We start from the raw sequence: 27,076 nt of genomic DNA on the forward strand, positions 1-27,076 counted from the left end.
TGTAAGTGGTTACTGCAAAGCAGAAGGCAATGACTAACCTACCTATCTGCAGGCCTTCATGTCGCTCCATCATTTCCAAAGGTCTCCACAGAAGACACTAAGCTGGTTTTAGATCAGAGATACAGTGCACTGGGGCAAAATAATTCTATTGTTTCCAGTTTCTTCATATGAAGAATCCTGCTTTCCATATATGTCAACTAAACATCTAATCTACCTACTACTTTCTTTCGTATGTAGGACTCAACCAACGCAGTCCCCATCACAGCGCTCCAGCAAGTAACAAAGTACTGTACAGGATAACAGTGAGATACGACGGCCTCGGGACAGGTGTGTGTATGTGCAGCTTTCTCTCCAGAATTCTACTGAATTCTACATTTTTGAAAAACATTTTAAATAGACATAAAAGACAATGTTTTCCCTCTGTTTTTTGGGTTAGGAGACTCAAGATTTATGCAGTCATTTAGCATGCAGAAGATGCTGGAGCACGTTCAGCAAGACTAAAAAAGCAAAAGCATTGCCTTATGAACACCCCAGTTTCAGCTGCACTGCCGTCTCTAAGATTGCCTTTTGTTACGGCCTGCAAAATAATGGAATCTATCTGGCACTGAGCACTGTAGCTGCCTTGGACTAAGTTCGTTCTTTTTGCTCCTGTTTGAGTCCATTTGTCTCACACAAGGAGTAAAAAAGAGAAGGTGAAGCAAACTACAGTGAAAAACTGTTCTGAGAGCCAACACAATGAAGGTGCTTTTGAAAACAACGTGGCAAACGGATCTGTTTTACAAAAAAGCAGCCTATAAATCAATCTTCATGAGAGCTGTGGGTCCATGCAAATCTCTCCTTTGATTTCTGGGATTCATGTTTCCTGCAGCTCATCCCTCCCAAACTGCAGACCCCATTCCTTAGATTGCTTCCTTTAACTGCTGGCACAATTTTTTACTGCCCCCTGGCAGGGCAAAGGTCAGAGCTGAAACTGCTGTGACAAGCTGAGGGATGTGACAGGTGCACAAAGGAGAACATCAGGTCTCAGAACATTTGGGTACTTCATGATACTTCTCAGCTGGATTAATTTACACATTAGCATATTCTTTAATGACAGAAATCTTTTTTTTTTTTTTTTTTTTTTTTTTTTAAATTAGGAAATTCTAGGCTTTAAAACTTAAGTGCAATAAGCTCACATACTTAGCACCGAGCAGTTTTGTTTCATTTCAAATATTATTACCTATGAATAAATCCAAGACAAGCTATCCAGGTCTGGTTGTTGATGGAAACACTCTAAGCAGCATTTCTACACTAGTTGGGATACAAGGGTGAACTATACCAAGTTTACTATTACTTAGGAAAAGTAACTTTATAAAACATTTTGCACAGTGAAGTTACTTCAGTTATCCCTCAGAAAAAAAGCTTTTTCTGAGGATTTTATAATTGCATTATAAAAATCCAATGCAAGCTCTTAGACTTCACTTGCAGCTGTCTTATATTGAGCACTACTAATCTGCATATTTAATAGCTCCAAATCACTGTAACGTATTCTGTGTACTCAAAAGTAAAGACATTATCTTTTCTTCTAGAAAGAAAAGGTAGAAATAGCTTCAGTAAGTTACTTTGTGAAGGAAAGAACAAGGCAGACTTTCTGAAGAAAGGCATTTCTGAGATTACTAAATTCCAAAGCAACTAAAGAAAGCAATGAATACTTTCTTCTGAAAATTAACCTAATAGTCTAGGAGCCCTGAAACAAGGTACATCCTGCAGGCACCTGCAATAAATCCTTCACAAAAGCAACTCCCAGCTGAAAAAAAGTGAAGGGAATGACATTTTTGCAAATATCAGCACCTAATCTCATTCAGGACTTTAAATTTTAGCACAGAAGGACCATCAATTGGGCTCAACTTTTTAATAGGAAGCACTGGACACATGAAACAAAAGAAGGGAGCAATAGGGTGCTATCAATCTGTGTTTCTGAAGTGATGCAATGTTGCACTTCGAGTTACTCCAAACTTCTGTGCAGTACACACTCACTCTTGTTCAATGGTAACAGAGAAATTAAGCCCAGAGATGAGGAGAAAGAAGGGCCTGGGGAACTAAGTGCCAATTCAAACCACTTCACACAGTGCTTTTACGTCAAGTGTGAACTGCCTACAACACCGTGTTGCGAGCACAAAAGGAACTCAGGCTTTAAGAGAAACAGAGATGAGTTTTCCACTTGCTACATCCTCCTCCCAGCAAATACTCCTTCCCTATTTAAACAGAAGTTAAAAAGGAACCCAACCAGAACTTGATAAGGAATGAATATGTGTGCATCCTTTGTGTGTGAATCCCCATTGCTGTATCCTGTTCCAAAAGCCACAAGCATCATCAGGTCTGAAAGTCACAAATGCAAGGATCCAAGATGTCAAATACAACCTGAAAGTAAGTATGAACAGTTCTTTTCCCCCCAGTCCTGCCTTACATCTTCCTAGTAATCAAATAGAAACTGTTTACCATATGAAAGTAAATATTATTTCTGCTATGGCTACTTGAACATCTGATAGCCCCAGGCAAGCCAAAGGGGCCCCAGTAGTAACAGCTCAACTTAAAAGCCAAAGGGCAGGTACCTTTGAAGTCAGAGATGACACAGTAACAAGAGCAGACCTTGAGGTTTGGACTCACGGAACGCATCTCAGCACTTCAGAGCATTTTTCATTCATTCTCACAAAGCAAAACAGGCACAACTGATTACCTGCAGCGCTAAGTGCCAGAGTACCTAATGACAAAAACTTCTTCCACAGAATCCTCTTCTAAGAAAGAGATAAAGGACATCTGCAGTTCAGCTCAGAGGGGCTGAGGGCTCTGGCAAGTCGCACTGGGGTGACTTGGGGAACACGTCAGTTCTTGGTTAGGCTGCAGGGACAGCAGTTGTTAATGTTCTGTGCAGTAGTAAGCTTTATATTTTTTATTATTAAAACAATGCTCTGCTAGATACGAGCGACAGAACATCTCTGTGAAAGACACAATCTACTAAAAGGATCCTGCTACATAGGTGCATAGGAAAGGATCTCACCCTGCCACTTGGCAAAAACCGTGGTTTTCTGTGCACCTTGTGCTTCTCACTGGTGGCAAAAATTAAGTGCCTTGGAACTGCATAATGTGTGTGCAGAAGCTGTTATGTGTGTTCACATCTGTTCTGGATATAGATTTGTCATTTATCTTTAAATCAAAAATTATTCAGAACTGTGCACAAGAATAGTAACTGAGATATAATTATTTGCCACCAGTATTTTACATTTTTACTACTGCAGACAATGGCTTCAATCCATGGTCAACAAACTTTTATAAACTTTTTAACTATTTTAGAGATTCATAAAATAAATAGCTGAAAAGATACTTGCTGTGTGGAAAGGCCCATAAACAAAGAAAGGGGAATTATAAGCCATACTTCAGATTATAAACTAGTTAGCATTTGTGACGTGGCAGAGACAGTGACCTCTTTTTTGTTGTTGTTGTTGTTATAGAAAGGACAAAAAAATTGGGGGGTTTTTTGCTTGTCTCTCACAGCTATCAAACCACACACCATTTGTTGCTTTCTTCCTCAAGGAGTCATTTCAAATTTATTTATAGCAAGGCTTTCCACTTTTATCTGCAAATGTCACATCTGAGCCACTAACTTCATATAGTTTCTTGGTTTAATAATACAGTAGATACAGCACATGTTCTGCTTCTGCCCCTCTCTGAAAATAAACAAAACTAATCAGGTCTAAAAACTAGTTTATATCTCACTGTTCATAGCAAATAGAAGGAGTTGGGCACAGATAACCCAATTTTCACCTGTTTCTGCTTACTACATATACACTAACTCAATTTTGATCGATCAGCTAATGTTTGCAGACTTACTACAGCAGCACAAGGGTACTACATCCATTCAGCTTATTTTTTTAAAAAGGCACACCAAGATGAAATGTTGTTCATGCTCCTATTTAATTTTATTTTAGCTCTTTGTTTATCTCTTCACTTCAAAGCACTTCCAATATAAGGAACGGTTTCAGTGTGACAACTTTGTAAAATTAAAATAGAAAAAATGTGCCAGCATCAATCTGCTTTACATTGGAAGGCACAACAGCCTTGAGATAGAAATGACGACTTATGAGAACGAGCTATAATGAACTCAGAAGTTCTATCTGCAGCAGGAAAAAATACATTAGACTAGAGGCTGAATGCTCCTGACATGATATGTCTTCCTCAATAGGAGCTCCTGTTCCCCAGCCACAGTCTACAGTGAAGCTCAACTCCAAAAGTAAGGGAAATTCACCAACAGGAAGCCACAAGATTCTCTCTGCTACCATTTCTTATTTGGATTGAAGCTGCCCAAAGCCCACACAGACAGGAGCGCAGCACAGAACACATCCAAGAGCTGAGAGCTACTCAGGCAGCGCTACACAGGGCTGGTGGGGCACAGGAAGCTCATCCTGGAGGGCAGCAGCAGCAGCAGGCAGCTCCCCCAGGAAGCCATGTTAGCACAAGCGCCCAGGTGGCACCACCAGCCCACCCTCAGCAGCTCCAGTGCCCCTGGGAGCTGAGAGGGGCAAGGGCTGTGAAAGCCCAGGGGCCTAGAAGCCTGCCCACAGGAACCTCATTCCCTCATGCAGAAAGAGCCCCCATCTCACGGCAGGACAGGTATGAAACCAAAAAGTCCTATTTGAGAGCAAGGTCAGAATGAGGGTTTAAGAGTCCGATGCCAATTACATCAGTAACAAGGAGTAGTGCCTGGGCAGCTCAGCATTTGCAAATTCCAGGGTTGCTGGAAAGTTTTACTCTCTACTGAGTTATTGTTCTCAGACTTAAAGGCAGACAGTTTTCTTGAACCAAAATATATTTAGCTGATTTCTGTTCCTTTCACAATAACATGTCTAGGGTGCAATTTCTCTTAAAAGACATTGTTAGCAATGGGCACTGCATATAGTCCATATATGCAGATAAGCAGGTAGTACCCCCTTTACATTGCTTCCTAAAGACATGCTTAGGCCACTGGAAAGAGCTCCTGAGAAGTTCAGTGCAGAGACACTCCTCTGCCTGGATAAAAATATTTTTAATATAGTATGGTGAGTGCTATTAATTTGCTTTTTACCTCTTGTCTGTACCATTATATAATATACTTACTAGAAACCTAAGTTTACTGTTTCAACTATTTTAAGAGAAAAGGAAACATCATAAATGGCATCTAAAAAGTTTTCTCATTCAATTTTTAGACTGCAAAGAAAATATATATATTTCAGAATCACAGAATTGTGGGGCTGAAAGAGACCTCTGGAAACCATCAAGCCCAACCTCCTGCCAAAACAGGCTCTGTACAGTAGGTTGCATAGGAAAGGGTGAGACAACAACCTGCTGAGTACTTAGTACAGATCATCAGCAACTTGTATTGCATCCAAATCAGATCAAAAAGCCTCTCTCAAAGTTTCAGAAAGTATAAACAACTCACAGAACACTTGTGCTGTGTTCAGTTTTGGGTCCCTCACTACAAGAAAGACATCTACAAGCTCTAGATCACAGAACGAGGCCTTGACTGGGGGGCTGCCAGCAGCAGCTCTTGGTGCTCATCCCGCAGCATTGCCAGCATTTCCCTAGCCCTGCATGGCACACTCACAGCAGCAGACGTGAGTGGTGCAGGAACACTGCCCCCAGGATGGCTGGCCGGGATCAAGGCCCAGAGGAAGGCTACTGCTGAGGAAGCGGGGCATCACTGCTGCCTGCCCCAAGAACAGAGGGTAACTGCAGCTTCTCTCTTTCGCAGTTTGAAACACCTTCTGCTTGCTGTAGTACCAGTGAGGGGAGCAGCTTCCCAGCCTTGTCTCTCCCCAGCCCACTGCACAGCCAAGAGCCATGGAGGCGGCCATCAGACTGGACAGCAAGCACTACCAGGCAGAGCACAGCTCGGGTGGACTGGGAGGAAAATACTGACATCTCAGTCTACTTTTGAGAGAAAAAAAATAAAAAAGAGAAAGAAAAAAGTGTATGTATTATTGATGAAGCAGTTGGAGTGCTGCTCCTACCCATGCTGATTCCTCTCCTTCTTATAATCCTGGGGGAAAGGCCACAAAATCATAAGTTCACTTTGACAATCAGAAACCAGCCAGCCAGGACTATGCTAATAAAACAAGCAGAGAGCCTCAACAGACTGAAATTTTAAAACCTCATTTTAAGCAGGCATTTCCAAGGCTTAATCATTTTGATGATTATTCTATGATTCCTTTTCAGATTTTCATACATATAGGCATGAGTGTGTTCTACACTTGCTACCCTGAAAGCATGAAATAGTTCTGTACCATTTTAGCACATGACGACTTCCACGGTCTTTAGCAGGTCTGAAAAAGAATCTCCTGTAACTCAAAACAAACAAATTATTAGACGTTAGTGTTCTCAAACCTAACCAAATGCTCTGCAAGGAGCTCTGCTGCCCACCCTTTCAGCTAATAGGGGCTCATGCATGTGAAGAGCTGCAGTGGTCCCATGATGATTTTCACTTTATTTACTCTTGGAGGCTGCCCTGGTTCTATCAGTATTCCATTATCATAACATCATGCAACAGGCAGCTGGGTGCAGAGATACAGTGCACTGTAGAGCTCTTCTGCTTTTCTCTAGCAGTCTTACACGAGTTCTGACTCTCCAAGAGGACATACATTGGGATGTACTGCATTTTCCAGGAGCCTCTGCACGATTTCCAATTGCAGGGCCCAGTGGAAGGGCTATTGCGTATTTTCTGGGAGATGAGCCATTGAAGATCTGCAGACTCAGACTGACTCTCTCTCTCCCCTCTCTGGTTTCATTTTTAGTTTGTTTTGATTACTCTTTATTCCTCCTATCCTATCCCATCCTATCCCAAATCACAGAATCATAGATCCTGATCATTGCAGTACAAATAGACTATGTACATTGAATATTTTAATAACATTTAAATCCCCTAAACACCACATGTTAGGTCTGTGCTTAAAAAGTAACTGGTGTCAGATTGTATAAAAATAATTCCAATGAATTAATGTCACTAATATGGCGTTTTATACACCTCTTATTGTACTATAAATGCATAATAAGTAACAGATTTAGTTCACAAAAATGCTATCATCTGTTGTCACAGTGCCATACTTTTTAAAAAAATCTACTTTTATTTACAGGAGCACACATGTAGTACTAATGAACTTGCTTTATCTGCTAATATCAGTGTTTGCATGCCGGTGACATTAACAGAATACCTGCACCAACATACCTCTCAAAACAGCCATTTGAAAACCACTACTCCCAAACCAGACATTGAAAGGTAAAAAGGCAGAAAACCATAGCCAGGCATTAAGTTATCATTTGGTTCAGTGTTTTATAAACCCCAAGGATAACTCTGTGATTACTAACATGATAAACATTTGAGCATGTTGACAGGTTCTTGCTACTTGAAGAGCAGGAGACTCAAGAGCAATGAGACTTCAAGCAACCTGATCTAGAGGGAGATGTCCCTGCCTATAGCAGGGGGTTGCAAATAGATGCTCTTAAAGGTCCCTTCCAACCCAAACCATTCTACGATTGTGTTCTCAGGTGCTTTAAAAATACACTGCATATTAACTGGACAATCAGTCTGACCTTAACAAATTGCCTATCTCAAAGCATCCTTACTGGCAGCATTTGGATACACCTATGAGAAGTAATCTGGGCAATTTCCCTTCTCTTCTACAGGACAGGATGGAGTGCTTCCCAATTTATCAGGGAACCAAACTACTCAGGCTGTCTGAAGAACACTGGGGAGGGGGTGGGGATGCCTTTTTTTTTTTTTTTTTTTTTTTTTTTTTTAAACTCCAACAATTAGCTCTGTTACTTACAAGACCACAGAGTTCCACAGAGTTACTTCGAAATAAAACATTTCTACTGTAAAATCTTTTCCAGTCTGTGTTGATTGTCTCTGCTCTTCTGAGACTCCCCATCAGGAACTCAGGGAGAACTTGCAACGTACACCTAATAAGCTCTTCCAGATTTTTTTCCCACCAGGAGCAAACCAGTTCCTGCTTTGAGCTGTTCTTTCCCCTGTGCAGCACACCACCTCCATCATCAATATTTTTTGTAGAATATTCTTCCCTCAGAGACAGAGTTACTGAATTCATTCTGTCAAATAGAAATCTGAGACTATCCAGGAAGGCACACATTTGATGTGAAGGAAATGCAGATACATTTATCCATGTAATGCACATTAGCTCTGTTGGTTTCATAGATAGAGTTTTCAACACCACCAGTAGTCAAGAATCAACACAGCCATGAAGAGGCACACAAACACCTGATGCTTACGCAGCAGTTGCAGGTGCTTCAAAAAAAAAAAAAATCTAAGGACATAATCCTATGCTTTTAAACCAAAAAGAGGGTTAAGACTTGTATGGATATTCTTTGGTTAAGAGAACATCCATACAAGAACTTCAGTGACAAATCTGTTTGCTTCTCAGACCTGCAGTATTTCACATACTTATTTCTAGACGAAACATTCATACTTCACTCGGCGCTGCTGGCAGAAGCTTCTTTGCCCCATTTTGCTCTGTCAGATTCCTGTTCTGGTGCTGGACAAAGATCCCTGCAGCTTATCACAAAGCAGGATGGTGTGGGGTAGAAGTTAATTCCCAATTTGAGAAGCTCTCATGGTATTTCTTAGACTGAGGTGAAGAGGAGGGCTCTCCTTTTGTTTCTGTGATGCTGACAGGTACACTGGAAAACTGATTGCACTTGGTAATTCCAAAAAGGCAGAAATGCAAAGGAGGCCAGTTTATCCCTACAGGTGTTAAATGTATAATCATCTCAGACACACCATTATTTAGCTCAGTGAAGCAAAGCATGCTACAGAAAAACTCAGCAGCCATTTTAAAGGTTTAAATTCATACTACCCTATTTTGGACAGGGAATAAGACAGCAATGCCATTGAGAACAGCAGCTGTAAGACACCTTGACGTGATTTCAGCCCAGTCACGCTCCTTCAGCAGTTCAAACACAGTATGCAGCATTATGAGCATTTGTTGGGAATGATGCAAGTAAGAAAGGTTCTCTTGAATTATTCAGATAGAAACTTGGGGATCTGTACGTTCTAACTGATACATTAAATCAAGGTGTATTCAAGGCAATACTTAGTACATTAAAAGTAAATTAGTAAAATCATATGCCAATACCCATCTTGATTCCCAAGCTACTTTAAAAAAAAAAAATCTACAATCTTTTGGGAGTAGCTACTCTCATAAGACCACTCGCAGGGGCTAAACTCTTGTGGGTTTTGTTCTGCTCTTGATGATACTGTTTGGGATGTGTAAAGCCTTGATCTTGCAAAAACTTTAAAACCTGAAATACAACATAAAGACCACGTCAGTCCAGACCATGGGTATGTCCACCTTTGGATGCTCAGCACCAGAACACTGGGGTTACTCACAAACAAGCAACTGTTGTCCCCGTTAGTACAGCGAAACAGGAACAAGAATTTGCAGCTGCTCACCAAGATCCTAGAGTTCAATCATTTCCACTGCCTCATACATCTATGCACTGCAAGATGACGTATGAAAAAAATCCAAAATGAGTTTTTTCCTAATGTCACAGCAACATTAGGGCCAAAAATTCCCAGCCGTCTATTGGGTTACTGTACTTTAGGAGAATTGTATTTATATATTTTACGGTCTGTATTTCAACATGACTCCGACTGAGAAAGTTTTATTTTAGCCAAATACCTCTAGAGCTTGACAGTAAATGATATGCATGAGCTATGTTGACTGCCATCTTCCACTTTTAATTTGACTGTCAGACATGCAAGCAACTTGCTAATGCTTCCTTCCAATTTCTGCGCAGTGTGCTTGTTGCGTAAGCAGCCTGCTAAAGGCTGTTCCAGATGGAATGACAGTATTTTGTAGGACCCCAAAGATGTAGCTATAGAGATGAATGTGTGTCAGCAGCATTGAAAGCGTGACCTTTTTTCCCTTTTTTGTCAGCAGTTCTTATTTCCACCCTATAATTTTTCCACATTCCTCATAAGATAGGCCATGTGGGAAAAAAAAAAAAAAAGAAAGTATTTAGGTCTCACAGCCATCTTCCATCATCTGCACTCACATTACCTGAATGCACAAGGCAAAGAACAAAGGAGAAGAAGGCTTATATACAGTCTGGCATCTTCACACTGACAGCCAAGGCCACAAATAAACACCAATAAGGAAACAAAACCCAGCCCACTACTACTGTAAGTTCATAATAACAGAGAACTTCAGTGGTTTTCATAATAGGTACTTTCTCTCACAAATATTCACTAAAAAGCTTGCATTCCTCTCACTGGAAACAAGCTTTACAAAGCAAAACATTAACAATGAACAACATTTTACCAATTGTGTCACTTTTATTGGTAACTTATGTGCTCTATTAATGTCACAGAGCATTCATCATTAGCTCTTTTTAAGAGAAATCACAAAGTCTACTTATACTTCTCAAATAAAGATATGTAAATTACTCCCACCGCTCACCTTGTACAATGGAGGTAAAACAATGTGCTTGTTCTGAAGTGTAAGCTGTGCAAAGAAGCATAAAGAAGTCTATTTTTTCCCCCAAGTGTACATCTTCACACATGTAAGAAAAGAAATTACCACAGGGCACTTCTGTCCTGTTTCAGATGATCAATTCAGCGTTCTGAAGCACTACATGTATTTTCATTAAGATTTCTTAGTTTTTCCTCCACAATGTACAGTGGTTTCCTTTTGATGCAGAGTACCGTGGCACATGCTACAATGAAGGAGGGAAGAAAGCAACACAGGCTTGAAAAACAACAGAGGATGAGGAAGGAATGGCTTTTGTCAATGTGACAGACCTGAGCTGGGTGCAGAGTGGGATTTGGTAGGGGTTGTGAAGGCTCTGGTTTTGCAGTTTGCCCCTCACTGCAGATGGCCCTTTGATCTCCTAACCAGACAGCAAGCATGCTGGCACCCCATGTGCTGGTGAGAGCTGCTCTGTGTGCACTGCACAGCATGAACACGCATGGGACTTGCTTTAAAAACGGATTCACCCAAATCAGCATTCCTTTTTAGAAAGTCTCACGTTGTTCCGAACTTCCCAGCTGAGAGACAGGAAATATGTTTCCGTCTCCCCAAATCTTGCAAGACCAAGAGTTAAATTCTTAACAGCAATCTCCTTTCACAATGATCCTTTCTCGCAGCCAACCTCCTGGCACAAACCTGACTGTGGGACAGCTTCATCTTGAGGTTCTGGCATATAAAAAGGACCAGAAGTTAGGTCCTGCCTGGCCTAGTCAAACATATTCGGCACGAGTTCTCAGTGCTAAGAGCAGGCCATACAACCCCACTGCAGCCCTGCCAGCAACCAGCCAGACTTACAGATAAGTAAGTAACCTGACAACCATCACCCAACACCGTGCCAAATGAGACCTGTTCTGTCCTGCCCTGATTTTACACAGTCCAACAAGATGGAGCAACATTTCTGCCTCTTACCACAAAATACCCCCAAATTTTTAAAGTACTATTGATAACCTTTACCTCAAATCCAAGTTCTGACAGCCACAAAGCAGCATGCAAAAGGAATGAGCGGCAGAGCTGCACCCTTACACATGCTCACATTATGCTAATCTGCAGACACTTAATCAGAAAGGCTAATACATTACAAACAATTAATGGCCAGAAGAATCAGGAGAGGTTTTGACCCTCTCTAACAAGGGCTTGAAACATAAAAATATTCTGATTATGTATGAATCTCATACAAAATTGCAAATTATATGTCCACAATGCATAAAATACAGTCATTTTCAAGTCACATTTAGGTAAAAATGGAAACTGGACTTAGCTGCTGGAGCAGCTCTTCAATTGATCCAACAACTCATTGTGTCTTTAAATATGAATAAATGCAATTTAATCAGCCATTCCTATCGATTAATCCCAAGTATTTATTGAGGAAACATGCAACTATAGGAGAAAAGAAGGTCATCCAGAACATAGGATCCCATGATAATCAGCAGGTTAACAGCAAGATGTGAAATCCTCACCCTAGCAGAATCAATGCAAAATTCCTGTCAACTTCAATGGGGCCAGAATCCTCAGTCTAAAACTCACAATGGACCAAGCCTTGTGACAATGGAGAATTCTGTCCCTGAGCAGACATCAAGATAAGCAAAGGTAACAGATCCTGAAAGGGAAGTTCAGATGTCCCAGTCATAACTCAGTAATTACAACAGCTTGTCACCGCTGAACTAGACTAGGTAAAGAAGCAAAGCGTCACCTCCTCCCTAGGCTAGCTGAGAGGCACTGAGGGGCTCATGGCCAAAGGTTCCCTCACTCCAACAGTGCCTCACCCTGCAGTGCTGCCAACCGCAGCCTGAGGGCAGACAGAAGGCAATGCACCTGCACCTAAGCGCTGCCAGGGCACAGCTATGGCTACAACATCTGCAGAGAGGTGTGCTACGCTAACCAGGCTTCCCCAGACTCCTCTCTGGAGCCAGAGGGAAGGCAGTTTGCACTTTTGGAAGCCTGGCCAGGGCACTACAACTGCAACTAGAAGGAGAGCTTAGCGTTTGCCTTCATAAATCGACAAATCATTATGAAATACCTTTGATTCAATAGCATATTTAGATGCTTCAGATCCCTGTTTTTTGCTGCTAATAGTCCCTAGGTTTTTCAGTGGCAGCTCTCTTGACAAGAACAGAGAGGCCTGGATGAAAAGAGAAACTCAAATTCTGTACCATCTGTTACATGACTCCCAATCTGAGAGAACAGATGCTGGACTTCCCAATCAGCTTTTGGCTGATCTAGAAACATTTTGCTAATTAGGGCTATAACTATAGCTAAGACAAAACAAGTGTCAGAGAAAAAGTGAAAGACTGGCTCAAATTCCTCTTATACTACCTGGGTAAAGGAGATGTCCTTTTGGTAATTGTAATATGGCACAAAACAGCCTTCCTTAGAATGAACATACATCAAGAGGACATCAGAAAACTGAACATGCCCTCCAATTAGATTCTACAAAAAAAAAAAAAAAAAAAAGCAGCGTGCACTGGATTCAACAGATTCACCTGAACTAGGCAAGAATTTTCTATCCTATTGCACATCTGTTGTTTTACTTTACACATTATGCTACGGCACGTCTGCCCTGTGCTCTCACAGAGAGAAATCTGTGTGGCACTGAGTCGTTCATAAGGCAATCACTGTATAGAAACCTGACCACGTGGTGGGGTATCCACGCATCTCGTGGATATAGCAATATACATACAGCAAAACCAAGGGCATTTCCACATGGTACTCCACTACCAATCCTATGTGTGTCAAACACCAAAATGTCAAAAGTACCAAAAGCACTTCAATGGAAGTCAGTTTCAAGTGTAATATGATAGCTACAATACCTATGGCATAAACAGGGAGACAATTTTTCCTATAGACACTAAAGATAGTTCACACTACCAATAGCTCTGATGCTTCTCATTGGCATATGAATGTATGGATGTAGCTTAATTAAACAAAACTATGCCTGTGCAAAGGAAATGTAGTAGTAATTTTAATTTCAGTCCCTGTACCTACAACAAGAGAATTTTCTCTAAATACTGCTTTAAAGCTTGTGTGAAAGAGCGTGGCTATATTAAAAACGCATCATTGTTTGTACATTCTTTCATTTGTCAAATATCAATTCTGCTGTTTTAAAACAATCTGTACTTAATTTAACCTAAGTTATCTAAGCTTTTTATGCTTTCCAATACATTACGCCAAAGCATATTTCAGTATGATTGATGATGAGTTTTTGAAATAGTACTGTTGCAAAAATAAGAGCTGGTATGATGCATTTTGCTATAACAGATTTTCAAGTAAACAATAAAACTTCCAACTTCCCGGGACTTGCTTCCTTCCTTAAATGACATTTAATAATCAGAACCTTCCTCACTCTTGCTAGCAGTCCAGCTTTTACTATTATCCCCATCCCCACAGCTGATAGAGGGATACTCTACATTTTAGGCACACAGACTCCCCTTAGGCCTACAGGATTCTCGGGTACTGGTACAACTCTTTGCACAGATGCAACGCTTCCTGAAAGGAAACAAATAACTTCACCATTTTGCTCATTTTTTGTACAAGTTCCATGGCTACAGAAATCACACAGCACTACACACGTCTGCTCACTTTATAGATCTCTCAACTTTGCAAACTTTTCTGCACGGTTACAGAATTCTTTTTTGCACTTGAATTCACTGGTTGAATACTTAAGCACTGGCAGCATAAACCTCAAGAAAAATCCTACAGCTCTCTGAAAAATGATGCAGACCATTGTTGAAGTTCAGCCCTAAATGCCATGATGTTGTAAAATAGGATGCACACACAGCTGGCCAAAAAAGAAGCAATAAACAGTCAACAAAATTGTGCATTGGTCTTCAGAATCATAAGAAGAATGAAATATCATTTATATGCAAGTCATCTAATTTTCTATTTACTTCCTTCCTTCGTGTAAAATTAACTGAAAGCATGGTCTTAAATACACAACCTTCAGCTTAACTGGTTCCTACCTCCAGCATTAGTTACTGACCTCTTTCACACCTCGCCTCCCCAAAATGCAGCAATACAGGCTGAAACAAGGAGCCTTGTTGGTTTTGTTTTGCTTGGGGCAGGGAAATAGACAGACTGCTTCCAGCAACTGGGAATAGGGAGCAAATTGCAACACTGTTCATGGGAAGGTAAAGAGGAAAACCCAGAAATTTCACAAGTAAACAAAATGCAGGTGCAACAGCAACATCAATTAAGAAGCCATTCACTTGACATAAAGCAGTACAGCAGAGCTTTCTAGGCAAAGTTTACCTGCGAGTTCTATTCTGCTTGATGCATAAACGTATCCCAGCTGACACTTACAGATACAACAGATTTCCACCTTTCTGCAAGTAATACAGGAAAACCCATATGCAAAAATCAAGCTTCAGGTCTTAAAAATGCAAAGTAAGGAATGTGGTCCAAGTGTCACTAAGAAGATCAAAACCAGCCTATAATAATATCTGAGTAAGAGGCACTGCATCTTCACTATGTCTTTGCTTTCCTACTTACCAAAGACAATGTGAGCATGAGCTTGGCCACAAAAGGGAAGAATAGAAATGTAAAACAGAAGGCTGGAGAAAGGATAGAGTGTGCAGCATAGCAGCAGGACAACAAGGGAAAATGGAAATCTCATGCAGGGGCACGGGAAGCAAAAGAAGGTACAAAATTTACAAGATTGGTAATTAATACTATAAAGGAAGTGCACATTTTCACTACCAACCAACAAAAATGACAACACAATACCAATCAAGTAAACAATTGCTAAATTTCAATTCATATTCCAGCACTTTATGTCGCCATTAAGCTTTATGTAACTATCCTATAGAGAAAACATGAACCACTGTTAATTGACTATATTAATTAAAATACTCTATTTATGCAAAGGAAATTGACTCCTTTACAGCATTTTGTTCTAGATTCAAATACATCTAGCTTATAAAGCAGTTGTGTACAAACAGCTAAAAAAAAAACAGTTTTAGCCCTTAATAAAAAGATGAGTTACATGACACTTACTGCCACAGCATGTTTGTGACTGAGGTCACTGGGATAAGAGGCACTTGGGTGGAAGTCAGCAGGTGGGCCCAAAGCTGGATCACTGCTCCTTCGTACCAGAAGCGGCATGCCTAGGAGACAAAATTAAGAGTTAAGATTGTTTCCAAACTCCTTTCACATATACACAAACACTGCAAAGATGTTCTTGTTGAAACTACCAGAAAGCCAGTTGCTGGTATTTTTTAATCGCAACTGTCACAACTGAATAAGCCATATTCCAAATACAAATGCAATGCTCCTTATACTTTTAAGGCCATCATCCCTACCATTCTTCTCATTTCTGTCAGTTGATTTTCGTAACTGAAGTAAGTGAGGACAAAAGCAGACAATACTTAATTCCTTCAGGAGTCCAACAGACACAGAGTAACAGGGTATTAATCTGAAAGTCTAAGCACAGCATGAGGTAAAGGTTTTGTTTTCCACCTATGCGCTACCCTGAAGAAGTCCATAGCAGGAAGGTTAGAAGTGACCATAATCAGAATATACAGTCCCTGTGCAGCTCCAGCTCACACCATCAGCTGGGCCTGGGGCAAGCATTCAATGCTGCACAGTGGCACAGGCAGTACTAACACTTGTTACGGGTTAGAACAGAGTGAGCAAACTGTCTGTAGATAAGCACCCTGACAACATATACCAGAAGTATATTAGAACATCCACTATACATACATACTTTTAATTTGTTCATCACTGTCGTCCTTAGACATGAAGAGTTGGTAATGGAAAACTAGCACTTACCCCATTTATTATGTGATTACACAGACAACTATACAAAGTTTATTTAAGAGATACACTTGACTGTTGTTTTTTGTCAACAAACAACACCTTTTTTCTTACCGCATTCTTTTTGTCACGTTGTGCTTCTATATTATTCTACTCATGCTACAGCATTTGTGCTGAGCATTTACAATAACCATTGTAAGCTAAGACAGAAGAAGTATTTCTTTTCTGTGAATAATGAAATACAGAAAACACGTTCCCTTCTGCATACCAAGCTGATCATACAAGTCATGCTATTTATAAGCACTACGTTTTGTGTCAGAGCAGCACTCTGTATCTTAAACTTTGGAACTTGGTTTACAGAGTATTTCTCCTCCTCCCACTGCACTGCAGCAGTAAGCCACAGACAACGAAGAGTCAAATGTGTCCTCAACTAAAATTTTATTCTCCTAATGGCTTTGATTTCCTCAGGGTGCATTTCCCTCTTTCAAACTCTGTCCAGAGCTCCTTCTGTCACAGTATTGCAGAACCTCATCCCAGCCTTACTCACTCTTTGACAAAGCTGAGGAATTTGTCTGGTGACACTAAAACCTCCATACTATTTTGTTTCAAGCCACGCAGAGCAATCAATTTCCCTTTTGCTAGCATCACCTTCAAGGATCAGTCTCTATACAGATTCATGGTTAACAGTATATTTTCCCTGAACTCTTATGTTTTGGAAATATTTTTTTTTTTAACTGCAAATATGGTTGAATTGAGCATATGGTCGAAACCTCACTTAGATTTAAATTGGTTACATTAGAAAAAACAGAAGAGAAGTTCTGCCATTTGTGCACAATTAAAAAATGAAACCTTGCATCAACACAATAACAAAAGAAACATCTCCATGCCGGATGTAATCCTATTTGCTCAGTTTGTTTTTTAAATTAAGTAAAAAGCCATATGGAGACATTAACACCTGCCCTGATCAGGAGCACCTTCTGCCTCACTTTGCAGTGCTTGCACCCTCTGGTGAATCAAAACTTGTGTTGGGTTAGGAGGGGGCTGGCTAACAAGAAATAGCACATTTAGGAATACTGCACAACTGCAGAGAAATAACACAAGGTCTGGAGGTCAGTACCCCAGTGCGGTCACAGAGCCTTGAGCTGCAGCTCTCTCAATCACGCTGAGCTCTTCAAGGTTTCCTTCTAGGCTCCAGCAGCAAATCTGATGCCTAGATTTAGATAGTTAAATATCACCCAATGTGACCATGAATGCAAACATGACTACTCCAACCTTTCCTCCACTTTTTTCTTTTGTGTTTAAAGTCGCCTTGCTTGGGAAAGAACAATTCACCTCTAGCTGAAACACTTCCACCTCTGTTATTTAGTTTGCAGGCTGCAGTCACTGGGCCAAATTCAGAAAACTGATAACCGGAGTTTTTCACCCAAAAGCCATTGATATGGGCTGTGCTATCTAAAACACAGTCTTTCTGGTGCAAATATACTCAGACAAATTTCAGGTAAGCTGCCAAATAGAAGAACGTAGGGAATATAAGCACTCGCAGTCAACTGCATCTGTTGCAGCTTTCTTACATATTGTAAATTTTGTTCGCTTGCTTAGCAATGGAAGAGGAATGAACTACTTTTGTGAAGAACAAATGATACACATGGATGGAATACTGTAAGTGGGTAGAAAGATTTACAGTACATCACCTAGACTGTTAAAGTCCTACTTTTAAATTCTGCTCCTGCATGTAAAAATGTTTATTAGGATAGGAAAAAAGCTCTCTGTCATGCGTGTATCAAACTAAAGGCCACACCAATGACAATCCCTTCTCTGCCTGCTGCCACATCGCACTCACCAGTATAAACTACCTTCTCATGCCTGTGTGTGTCAGAATGTTATTCTTTTTTAGAGCTTCCTCAGAACACAGCTCAACAACATTTGAAGCCAACATTGAAGCAGAACTCTATAAAGAGAAAATTCACCCACATGCACCAATGTGAAATTGTCCTTCAACACAGACAACAATGTGCTGGAAGATCCCTGACAAGCTATTCATCGCTATACAACAGCCACTAAAGCAGAGAGCAGAAAGACTTTTAACCGGTCTTGTCACCAAACAAATACAGAAACTGAAAACAAAATATTACAAGCAGGATAGTCATTTGTATTTAAATACAGGCAAGGTCATTAATACATAACCATTTTTCTTCTTTTTATCAGATACATTTCACATTAGCAGGCGTGCAGACAGCTCTGCCAGTCAGGGCTTTTTGAGAGCACAAGCAATCAGCGCGGGTAATCCAGTCACCCTGGATTTATTGCTTACTTCCACCTGAGGCACCACATAATGGTGCTGCCATGTACTTAAAGTGCAGCTGACACTACCTTGTAAATTCTACCATCTGATAGGATCACAACCCCCCCCCCTTTTTTTTTTCCTCAAGTATCTACTGCTCCAACAACAGAGCTCCTATGTTTAAAACTAACCCAAATTGCTCGTAATAGCACCTATCAATACAATTTAAGATCTACATCTATCTGTTCTGTCTGAAGTGCACACTGCACTGTTAAATTCCCATGGATACAAGATTAAATTAATGAACTAGGATGATGTAACAGTGAGACAATTGACTTAAAAATCTACAAACAGATGAAAATCAATTTCCAACCAGCTCTCTTTCATACACTATGAGCCCAGTGCTCTAATAGCAGCACAAGGTATCTCTCCATTGCTTTTAATAAGGATATCTTAAAGAAACAAAAGCTATGAACTACAAGGAAAATCCAGTAGATTGTAAACAGATTTTTTTTGGTGCTGTGTATTTCAACAGAATGCTTTTCCCTGGTTGTACACCATGGAAAACATGAAGTCAGAGTTTATTTACAAAACACAAAGACTGTTCCCACAGTTTCTGACCAGAATTACATTCTTTTACTACTGTCATTATAAGAAATGATACCTAATGAAACAACTGTAGGATATTTGTACTTATCGTTTTTGAGGTTTCAATGGCAGATATTACACATAAGAACTTCCCACGTAGATATTTTAGTAATGAAGTTACTTTACATTCTGTTTGCAGAAATTAAATCAACATCCACACGAAACGAGGTTCCCCACTCCTCATCTTAAGGCACAAGTGTACTCATGTACGTACCTATGGAAGACATAGTAGTACTGCTGCTGTGTTCTCTCTATCAGGAAGGTCTCCATCCACAGGGCAAGCCTTCAAGTGGGGTCCCCCCCCAGGTACACTCCTCCTACCCTTCATGTCACAGCATACCTCGAATGCCAACCGATTCAGCCTGTTCCCACTTCTGTCAGCGCAGCGCTCCCAGCTCCAGGCCCAACAAGAGCTGGGACACAGGGAGCTACAAAGGTGCGCCGAGGGGCCTCAGCTGCGGGCACTGCATCAGCAGCCCAGGCGTGGGGCCTGATCAGACTTCCACAGCAGGCAGAGCAGGGGCTTTGCCCCGCCGGGATTCTCACAAAATACACAACCCTTCCACTGGCTGGAAAGGCTGACGAGGAACAGGGCGGGAGCAGCCTGCAGCACTCACTGACCAGCACTCGCCACCACAGCCTGGCTGCTGGCTCCTGCCCAAGGAAGGCCCTGTCCCTGCCACAGCTGCACCGTGCTGCCGGCTGAGGCTAAAGGCCTGGGCGGCTGCAAGCACCTCAGGTCTTTCAAGTACCATTGAAAAATATACAAATACACAGATATTATATATCTCACTTCTGTTGCATTAGAATTTCCCTACACATGACTTTGTTTTTAACATAATCTCTTCAAATTGCATTCGATGTAAATGGAATCTAAACTTCAGATACACCAGCAAGAACGGTTTCTTGTTACTCCTCCAACCTGCTGGACACAGCAAAAAGCATTCATCTTACTAAACAGAGTGTTGTATTTAAACAGCATATTATCTGCATTTAAATCAATCATTTTAGGTTAATCCATCCTACAAGATTTTAAAGCTAACAGATCTCAGACTCTCACACCTAATTTTTATTCACAGACTGAAAGATGAAAATAAGCGTTTTTTCTATTTCAATTCCCAGTACATTTCTCAACTTCAAATGAAACACTTAATGAACTTCACTAGCTGAATAAACTGACACAAAGAAAACATTCTCTGCACCTGCAGCAGCAGCTGCGCTGCCAATGGCTGGTTTAGCACTTGGGCCACATCAGTTATGGGTGCTCAGGCAGGGACTCCTCCACAGTTCAGCACCTTGGTCTTCTCTGAAAACTTTGGCACCTGAACTGTACAGCCTGAACATGACATGGGTAGCATTTTATTGCTGAAATACTAAAATACACCTCTTGACTGTTTCAATGGTGTTTTTAAAGAAGTATATCAAACCAGACATTAATAAAGATTTTTGTAGTACTTAAATGTCATCTAGATTTATTTATTCTTTCTCTCACCTTAATTAAGAACCTTTTCTTTATTAGACTTCCCTCAAAAATAATTCCTATTATGGTTATTTTCCATTCTGGTCACAGCAAACTATTGTTAGTCTCAAATTTCAAACTTCTGCCTGACAGTTGTAAGAAATTAAGATGAAACAGTGAAGTCTCCAGAACCAGAGCTTTCAGGAAGGCTTCAAGGAACTATAAGAAAAGTGTAGATAAGCCACACTGTGTACAGCCTGACACCCACCCTACCTGCTATCCAGCACCCACCAGTAGCAAATACTTGCAAAGGAGCCCAGAAACAACCACGGAGCAGCCAATGCTCTGGTTTGCAGAAATCTGTGGTTCAAAGAACTTGACCAGAGCAGGATCCAGACTACCACCAGCTCTAAGATGAGTCACATCTTGCAAATTCATTTAATTTCATTTTACCTCATGGCTTGTAATACTGAATTACAGAATTTTGCTGAAGGCTTCACCAAAGAGGCAATTTGTGGCGGTTTTTGTTTTTCAAACTCTCAGAAAGTTAAAAAGTGACAAAGATAACAAGGATCATTTTTTTTTACCCTTTAGTGGTAGAGCCAAAAATAGGTGAGCCAAGATACCACACGTCATATGTGTTGAAAATGACCTCTAGAGATCATCTAGTTCAACCCCCTGCCAAAAAGCAGCTTCCCCATAGTATTCATCCTCATCTCAAAGCCAGTGAGGGTACAACATCCTGCTTCACCTAATGCCCACAGTAAAGAGACTTCCATGCAATGAAGTAGTGAGTTGTGACAAATGCAAAACACAAATCTGCAGCCACTGTGTCTATGGGAAAATTGTGTAACATACTGGAAGTGCAGCTTTTGCCAGCTATGTTCAGGAGAAGTAAATACACAACTCTCCTCTTCAGTTGGCTGGGATTTTACATTTCTGCTTTAAGAAACAATCAGATTCTGAAGCAGCACTTCAAAGTAAGCTGCCAAAAAATTAACTATCAACTGAGGCTCTTAAAAGGGTATATAAAATACAGAGCAATGACAAAGAACTATACAGCAATGGGCAAATTAGCTGAATAATTTAACTTTTACTTGTAGCTTTTCTAATGATGACTTCCATAAGATGTGTTCACCTGTATACTGAAACATGCATACATGGAAATAAACAGCAAACAAAATCAATAGTGAATGAACACCGCAAAACTGTGTAAAAATGTATAAACATGGTTTCTTAAATGAAAAAGGGTGACTGTCTACTTCAAGACGTTTACACTGAATAATATCCAACTATCAATCAGCCAAGGTTAGTAGGTTCATTTTCGACCTGAAATACAGATTTTACTGTCTTGCCTCAGAGGCAATGCAGAACGTAGTGCTGCAGTGATTTATAAGCACACATATACACCTTCACATTTTTTATACTACCTAGCACTATTTTACTGCCTGAGACTGCACTACAGCCATTCAGTACAATGTTACAGTATATCCTTCCCAATCCTCTAGTTGCAAATATTTAGCTTACAGAAGTGGGCTGGTCTGATTTTAAAGTAACATTACCCTCAAAACTAGCTGTGCATCACAACCATACATGAAGAATCTCAAAAACAGCAACATCACAAGATCAGCAATATAAAAAAAATAATAATAATTAAAAAGCTAACACTGAGTAAGCAGCATCAAAAATAGAGTTTTGTAATAGAATTTATTCCATCATTCTGAGCCCCACTCATTCAACACCATCCCCAAAACCATCCCTGAGGCAATAAAAGGCTGGAAATGAACATTCCTGCTGGAGAGTTCCTTCAAGCAAGCATGCAACTCGTGACAGAAAGTATTTTTCTCCTTACTTATCATATTTTCAGGGAATAGCTCCTTACCCCAAAGTAACATATATTAGACAAAGGGCAAAGGGAGTAGAGACAGTGGGAATAACAGATGAGAACCAATAATCACTGGGGAAAGCAGAGGGGTTATCAGAAATCAGGAGGGACTCAGTTTACATGCCACACACAAATTTATTACTACTACTGCTACTAAATTCTTAATAATGAAGAAAGAAAAGAAGGGATGGCTTGTTTTCTAAACAGACAACATACAGAAAGACATGGGATGTATTATTTTTTCTGCTGCCAGGTGGGCCTGAAGGTGAGTGGCACACAACAAAAGGAAGGGATTCCACCCAAAGGGATTTGGACAGGCATGAAAAGTAGGCCCTGAAGACCTAATTGCAGCCTTTCCCTACGTAAAGGAAACTTAACAGGGGGGAGATTGACTTCACACATCAGCAACAGTTTTAAATTAAGAGATTTAGGTTAGGTATAGAAGGAAAGTCTTTATGGTGGTGAGGCCCTGGCACAGCTGCCTAGAGAAGATGCAGATCCTTGGAGGCACTCAAGGCCAGGTTGGATGGGACCCTGGGGCTGATGGGGGGCAGCCAGCTCACAGCAGAGAACTGGCACAAAGACGGGCTTTAAGGTCCCTTTAACTCAAGACATTCTATGATTCTATATATGGATACAGATATATATCCTTTTATAAAAGCACTGCTATATTGGTTTTGCTGCAACACAAAAGAAATCTGTTTTGCTAGTGCAAAACTCATTTCTATGAACCAAGGATAGCTAAGTAATATCCAGCTTAAGTCACGAGGTCAAAACACACAATGCCTGCACTCTGACTGAAATGAAAAGTTATCTTCAAACCTTTAGCTTGCCTGGGAACAGAAACCATTTGTTTTAAGAACTCAACTAGACGTTAATTGATCATCACAATTCTTTAAAACCAGATTAAGCCAAATGCCACAGAGAAAAATCCATCAAGTACCGAGCCATCCTCACATACACCTGTGACAAACTGCACCGAACAGCGCTTCATTTCACTGCTGCAAGAGCAGCTCTTGGGCACAGAAAAAAGAATAAAGTCCTATCTGCTTAATGAAATAAACAGTATTGCTTCAAACAACAGAAGCTTTTGCAACGCATTTTTCATATAAACTTACCAATTTCAAGATGTTAATTTCCCCTGAATCATACAGCAGAGAATTACTCAATGTACTGACAAACATCGGTATGCTCTGCCAATAAACTGACATTGCAAGATTAAGATGAACAAGCTTTTACATTAAAAAACCTTTCCAATTTGAAACAGCACGTATGCTGTACACAAGCAATAGCAACATTTTGTCAAATGAATAGTTTCAGTTCATACCTGTTTTCATAACATTTAAAAAAGCATAATCATGCTTTTTTCTCTGTATTTAAAAGTGCACTGTCCACATATCCATTGTATAGCATCTCAAAGTCCACTTGAGAGGGGATGAACCAAATACATGCCTTTTACAATGCCCTCAAGCCTACTTCAATACATCCACTTCAAACCAGGCAAGAGAGAGGAGGATCTCTTCCTAAGTTCCAAGTTTGCCCATGAAGGGCCCATGCCACAGAGAACCACTGGGCTCTATCAGACATCCCAGGGGAGAGCACCCAGAAGAAACCTCACTTTCCATCTCTTGTATTTCTAAGCTCAGACACTACCAGGGAAAGCATCTGTTCGTGTCTGCCGCTACAAATGCAACTGAGAAACAGCTTTGACTGACTTAGCAACCCAAACGGGAAGGATCATACATGCTTAATGCCAAGGACCCACAGAAAAGCGGCAAGTTTCTGTGCACTCAACCATCATCTATTAAATAAAGCAACTGCTCTGCACCAGTCACAAAGGCATTTCCAACTCAAACTGACATGGCCATAAAATAGATCTTCCATAAATAAGTTACTGTCTCCTTTTCTCTTCAGTCCCCATAGGCAGAAAAAAACCAAACAGACATCAAAAAAAGAAAAGAAAAAGAAGTCTTTCCTAATCCAGTACCTACCACATAGAGAAAAGCTTGCTTGCAGGCGCACAGTGAATTTTAAGATGGCTGATAAGGGCCAACAGAACTACAAGCACTTGAACCTCAGACTGTTCTGCTGATTCTGCTGTGCTTCTGTGTGATTTAACCCAAAAGCCTTACTATAAGGTGAAAATTCTGCTACTGAAACCAATTTATGTATACTTGCACGTCACATGCTAGAAGAGTTACTGTGACAAAGCAGTGCTTTTAAAGGAAACAGAACATTCTGAAGCAACACAATCTCATGATCTAGGGGAAGCTGGCAGATCAGGCTGTTGGTTGCACAAAGCACTGCCCATGAACCAAAGGTCTCTGAAAAGGGATGATGTCACTGGACAATCACTTAGTGATAGCCTGCGGGCAGCTGCTGCAAAGGGCATGGATGCATGTTTCATGAGCAGGTAACTGGTGGTAACCATTCACTTGGAAAAGACATAAAAAGAACAAGAAAACGTTTCTGCTCTGAAATTGGCAAATGTCTAGAATAAAAGATTTGAAAATACTCTGGGGAGATGGTATTACTTCACACTTGACACATTAGTTGCTACCAGGAAGTTGTGTTTTACCACTCTACATTGCTATCTCATTTTTTGTAATTCTAACATGCACATCCTCAGAACCCTCAAACTATTATCTTAAGGATGCCAGACAGAACCATTTGCACATATAGCCAGTATCTCTAATGTATGTAACCCCAGACATCTTGGGATCTCTAAAGATCTTATGTTTCTAGTCTCTGCTTGCAAAGTCTTTCCAACATCATTTCTGGTCAATAGGTTGTGATAGAATCCAAAAACACAGTGCCAACAGAAAATAATGCTAGTTGTAACTCTATCACCTACATACAAGGCTCTCCGAAAGCTTCATCATTCTAAATATTTGTTAGTAGATTTGTTATTGCATCAAAGGATACATTCACAATTCACCAGAAATCCAAGATAATACATTTTGCTACTATGAAGAGAAATGATCAACAGCAATGATGTAGAAGACATTCATCTAAAAGGAATTTGACTGGAACAGCAAAACCTACCATCTGAGCACCATACAGGAAATTTCTTAATTGTCTCTTCAATGACTTCAGTATGCTATCTTCAATAAGTATTACGGTATCACAATTTACCCAACTCAAAATAGTTTTGCCTCATTACATTTGTTCAGTCAGAACAAAGGAGGTACAGGAACAACACAGACCAAACACGAAGCATCGCTAGGGATGACATCTAATCCCAGAGAAAATGAAGTCTTGCGGTAGCACTAGGGAAAGGACTAGTTGGCAGGCATGGTCTGGATTCAAACTGCTGAAGTCTAGTCTTCAGGGCACGCAGACGTTCAGAAGCAACCTTTGGGAGTCTTCATGCTAGGCTAGAAGGGCTTAGATTCAGCTAGCCAAATAACCGTTTCTAGCAAAACTTTAATCAGTTCTTTCCCTGGAGCGTAGATTGCCCCAGATTTAAGTACATTCACCATGGAGTAAAGTTATGTGGCTCTAGTGTATTCAGTGTACTAAGAAACAACAGTTAAAAACTGCAATAAATTTAAGACAGTGCTTGGGTTTACAGATGTTTATGGTTAACTCGCAAATGTTTGCACCTTGCCATGTAATGGACACAAGTGTTTTTATTAATAGCATTGCAGTGCTTCTATATTTTTCTTAACCACCAAAACCCAGAATTTCACCTGTTCCAAAAAGACAGATGCGGCTATTTTAGAAGCCATCAAAGAGTCAAGTAAGTTCCTGAACTATTTTAAGGATACATGTGCCAAGTATTAGGTCAATTTGCTAACAAGTAAGAAACTGTTTTGCCCTACCATTTTAACTTACGTGGAAACAACATAAGATAAGGCATCTTTAGTTTTCAAGTCAAATATAGAATTACCTTCATTTTTGCTTATTTTCAAAGTTCTAAGCAAGACAAGAAAAAGGAAAGGTACTTAACTACATACTGGAAAAACTATGATTTCACTGTCAGAATGATCACTGCAAGAAACATCAACTACAAAAAATTCTACAAGTATCCTATAATAACAAAATATATATTTTCTCCTTTATTACAATTTCTATCTAGTTGGTAAAGGCTTCAGGAATAGATATAGCACGTAGTTAACTGTATCACACATACAATTCATTTTTAATAAGTTTCAAGGCAGTATCTTAAGCGCCTTTTCTAAGATCTGTGTTGATTTTTTATTTATTTATATATATATATATATATTTATTTATTTATTTATTTTTTTTGAGAGCAGCAGCTTTTGGTTTCACATCATTATTAGGCACTGGTTCTACGTGAAACCAGGGACCTGGTTTCATAGCATACTAAACATCAGAAAAAAAAAAAGAAAAAAAAAAAAAACAACACAAAAAACAAAGTTGTTCCACAATCTGTCAATTGATTTAACAACAAATTCCCTACATTTCATCCCTAAAGGCCATTTGCAAAAACACGCACTGAAAGGCCAAGCACAAGACAGTTCTTCAAACAGCTCCAC

General features: G+C 40.2%; 1 protein-coding gene across 1 annotated transcript in view; it reads right to left on the reverse strand.

Moving 5' to 3' along the window:
- PARD3B (par-3 family cell polarity regulator beta) overlaps positions 1–27,076 on the reverse strand; it is a 354,547-nt gene that overhangs the window by 240,460 nt on the left and 87,011 nt on the right. The window contains exon 4 of the mRNA XM_042822376.1: positions 15,543–15,652. Coding sequence (XP_042678310.1) covers positions 15,543–15,652 — 110 coding nt within the window. The remainder of the gene's footprint in view (positions 1–15,542; positions 15,653–27,076) is intronic.

This window comes from Centrocercus urophasianus, unplaced genomic scaffold (assembly GCF_019232065.1).
Source record: "Centrocercus urophasianus isolate 14NV4802_14NV808 unplaced genomic scaffold, USGS_Curo_1.0 seq_20, whole genome shotgun sequence".
NCBI classification, from domain to species: domain Eukaryota; kingdom Metazoa; phylum Chordata; class Aves; order Galliformes; family Phasianidae; genus Centrocercus; species Centrocercus urophasianus.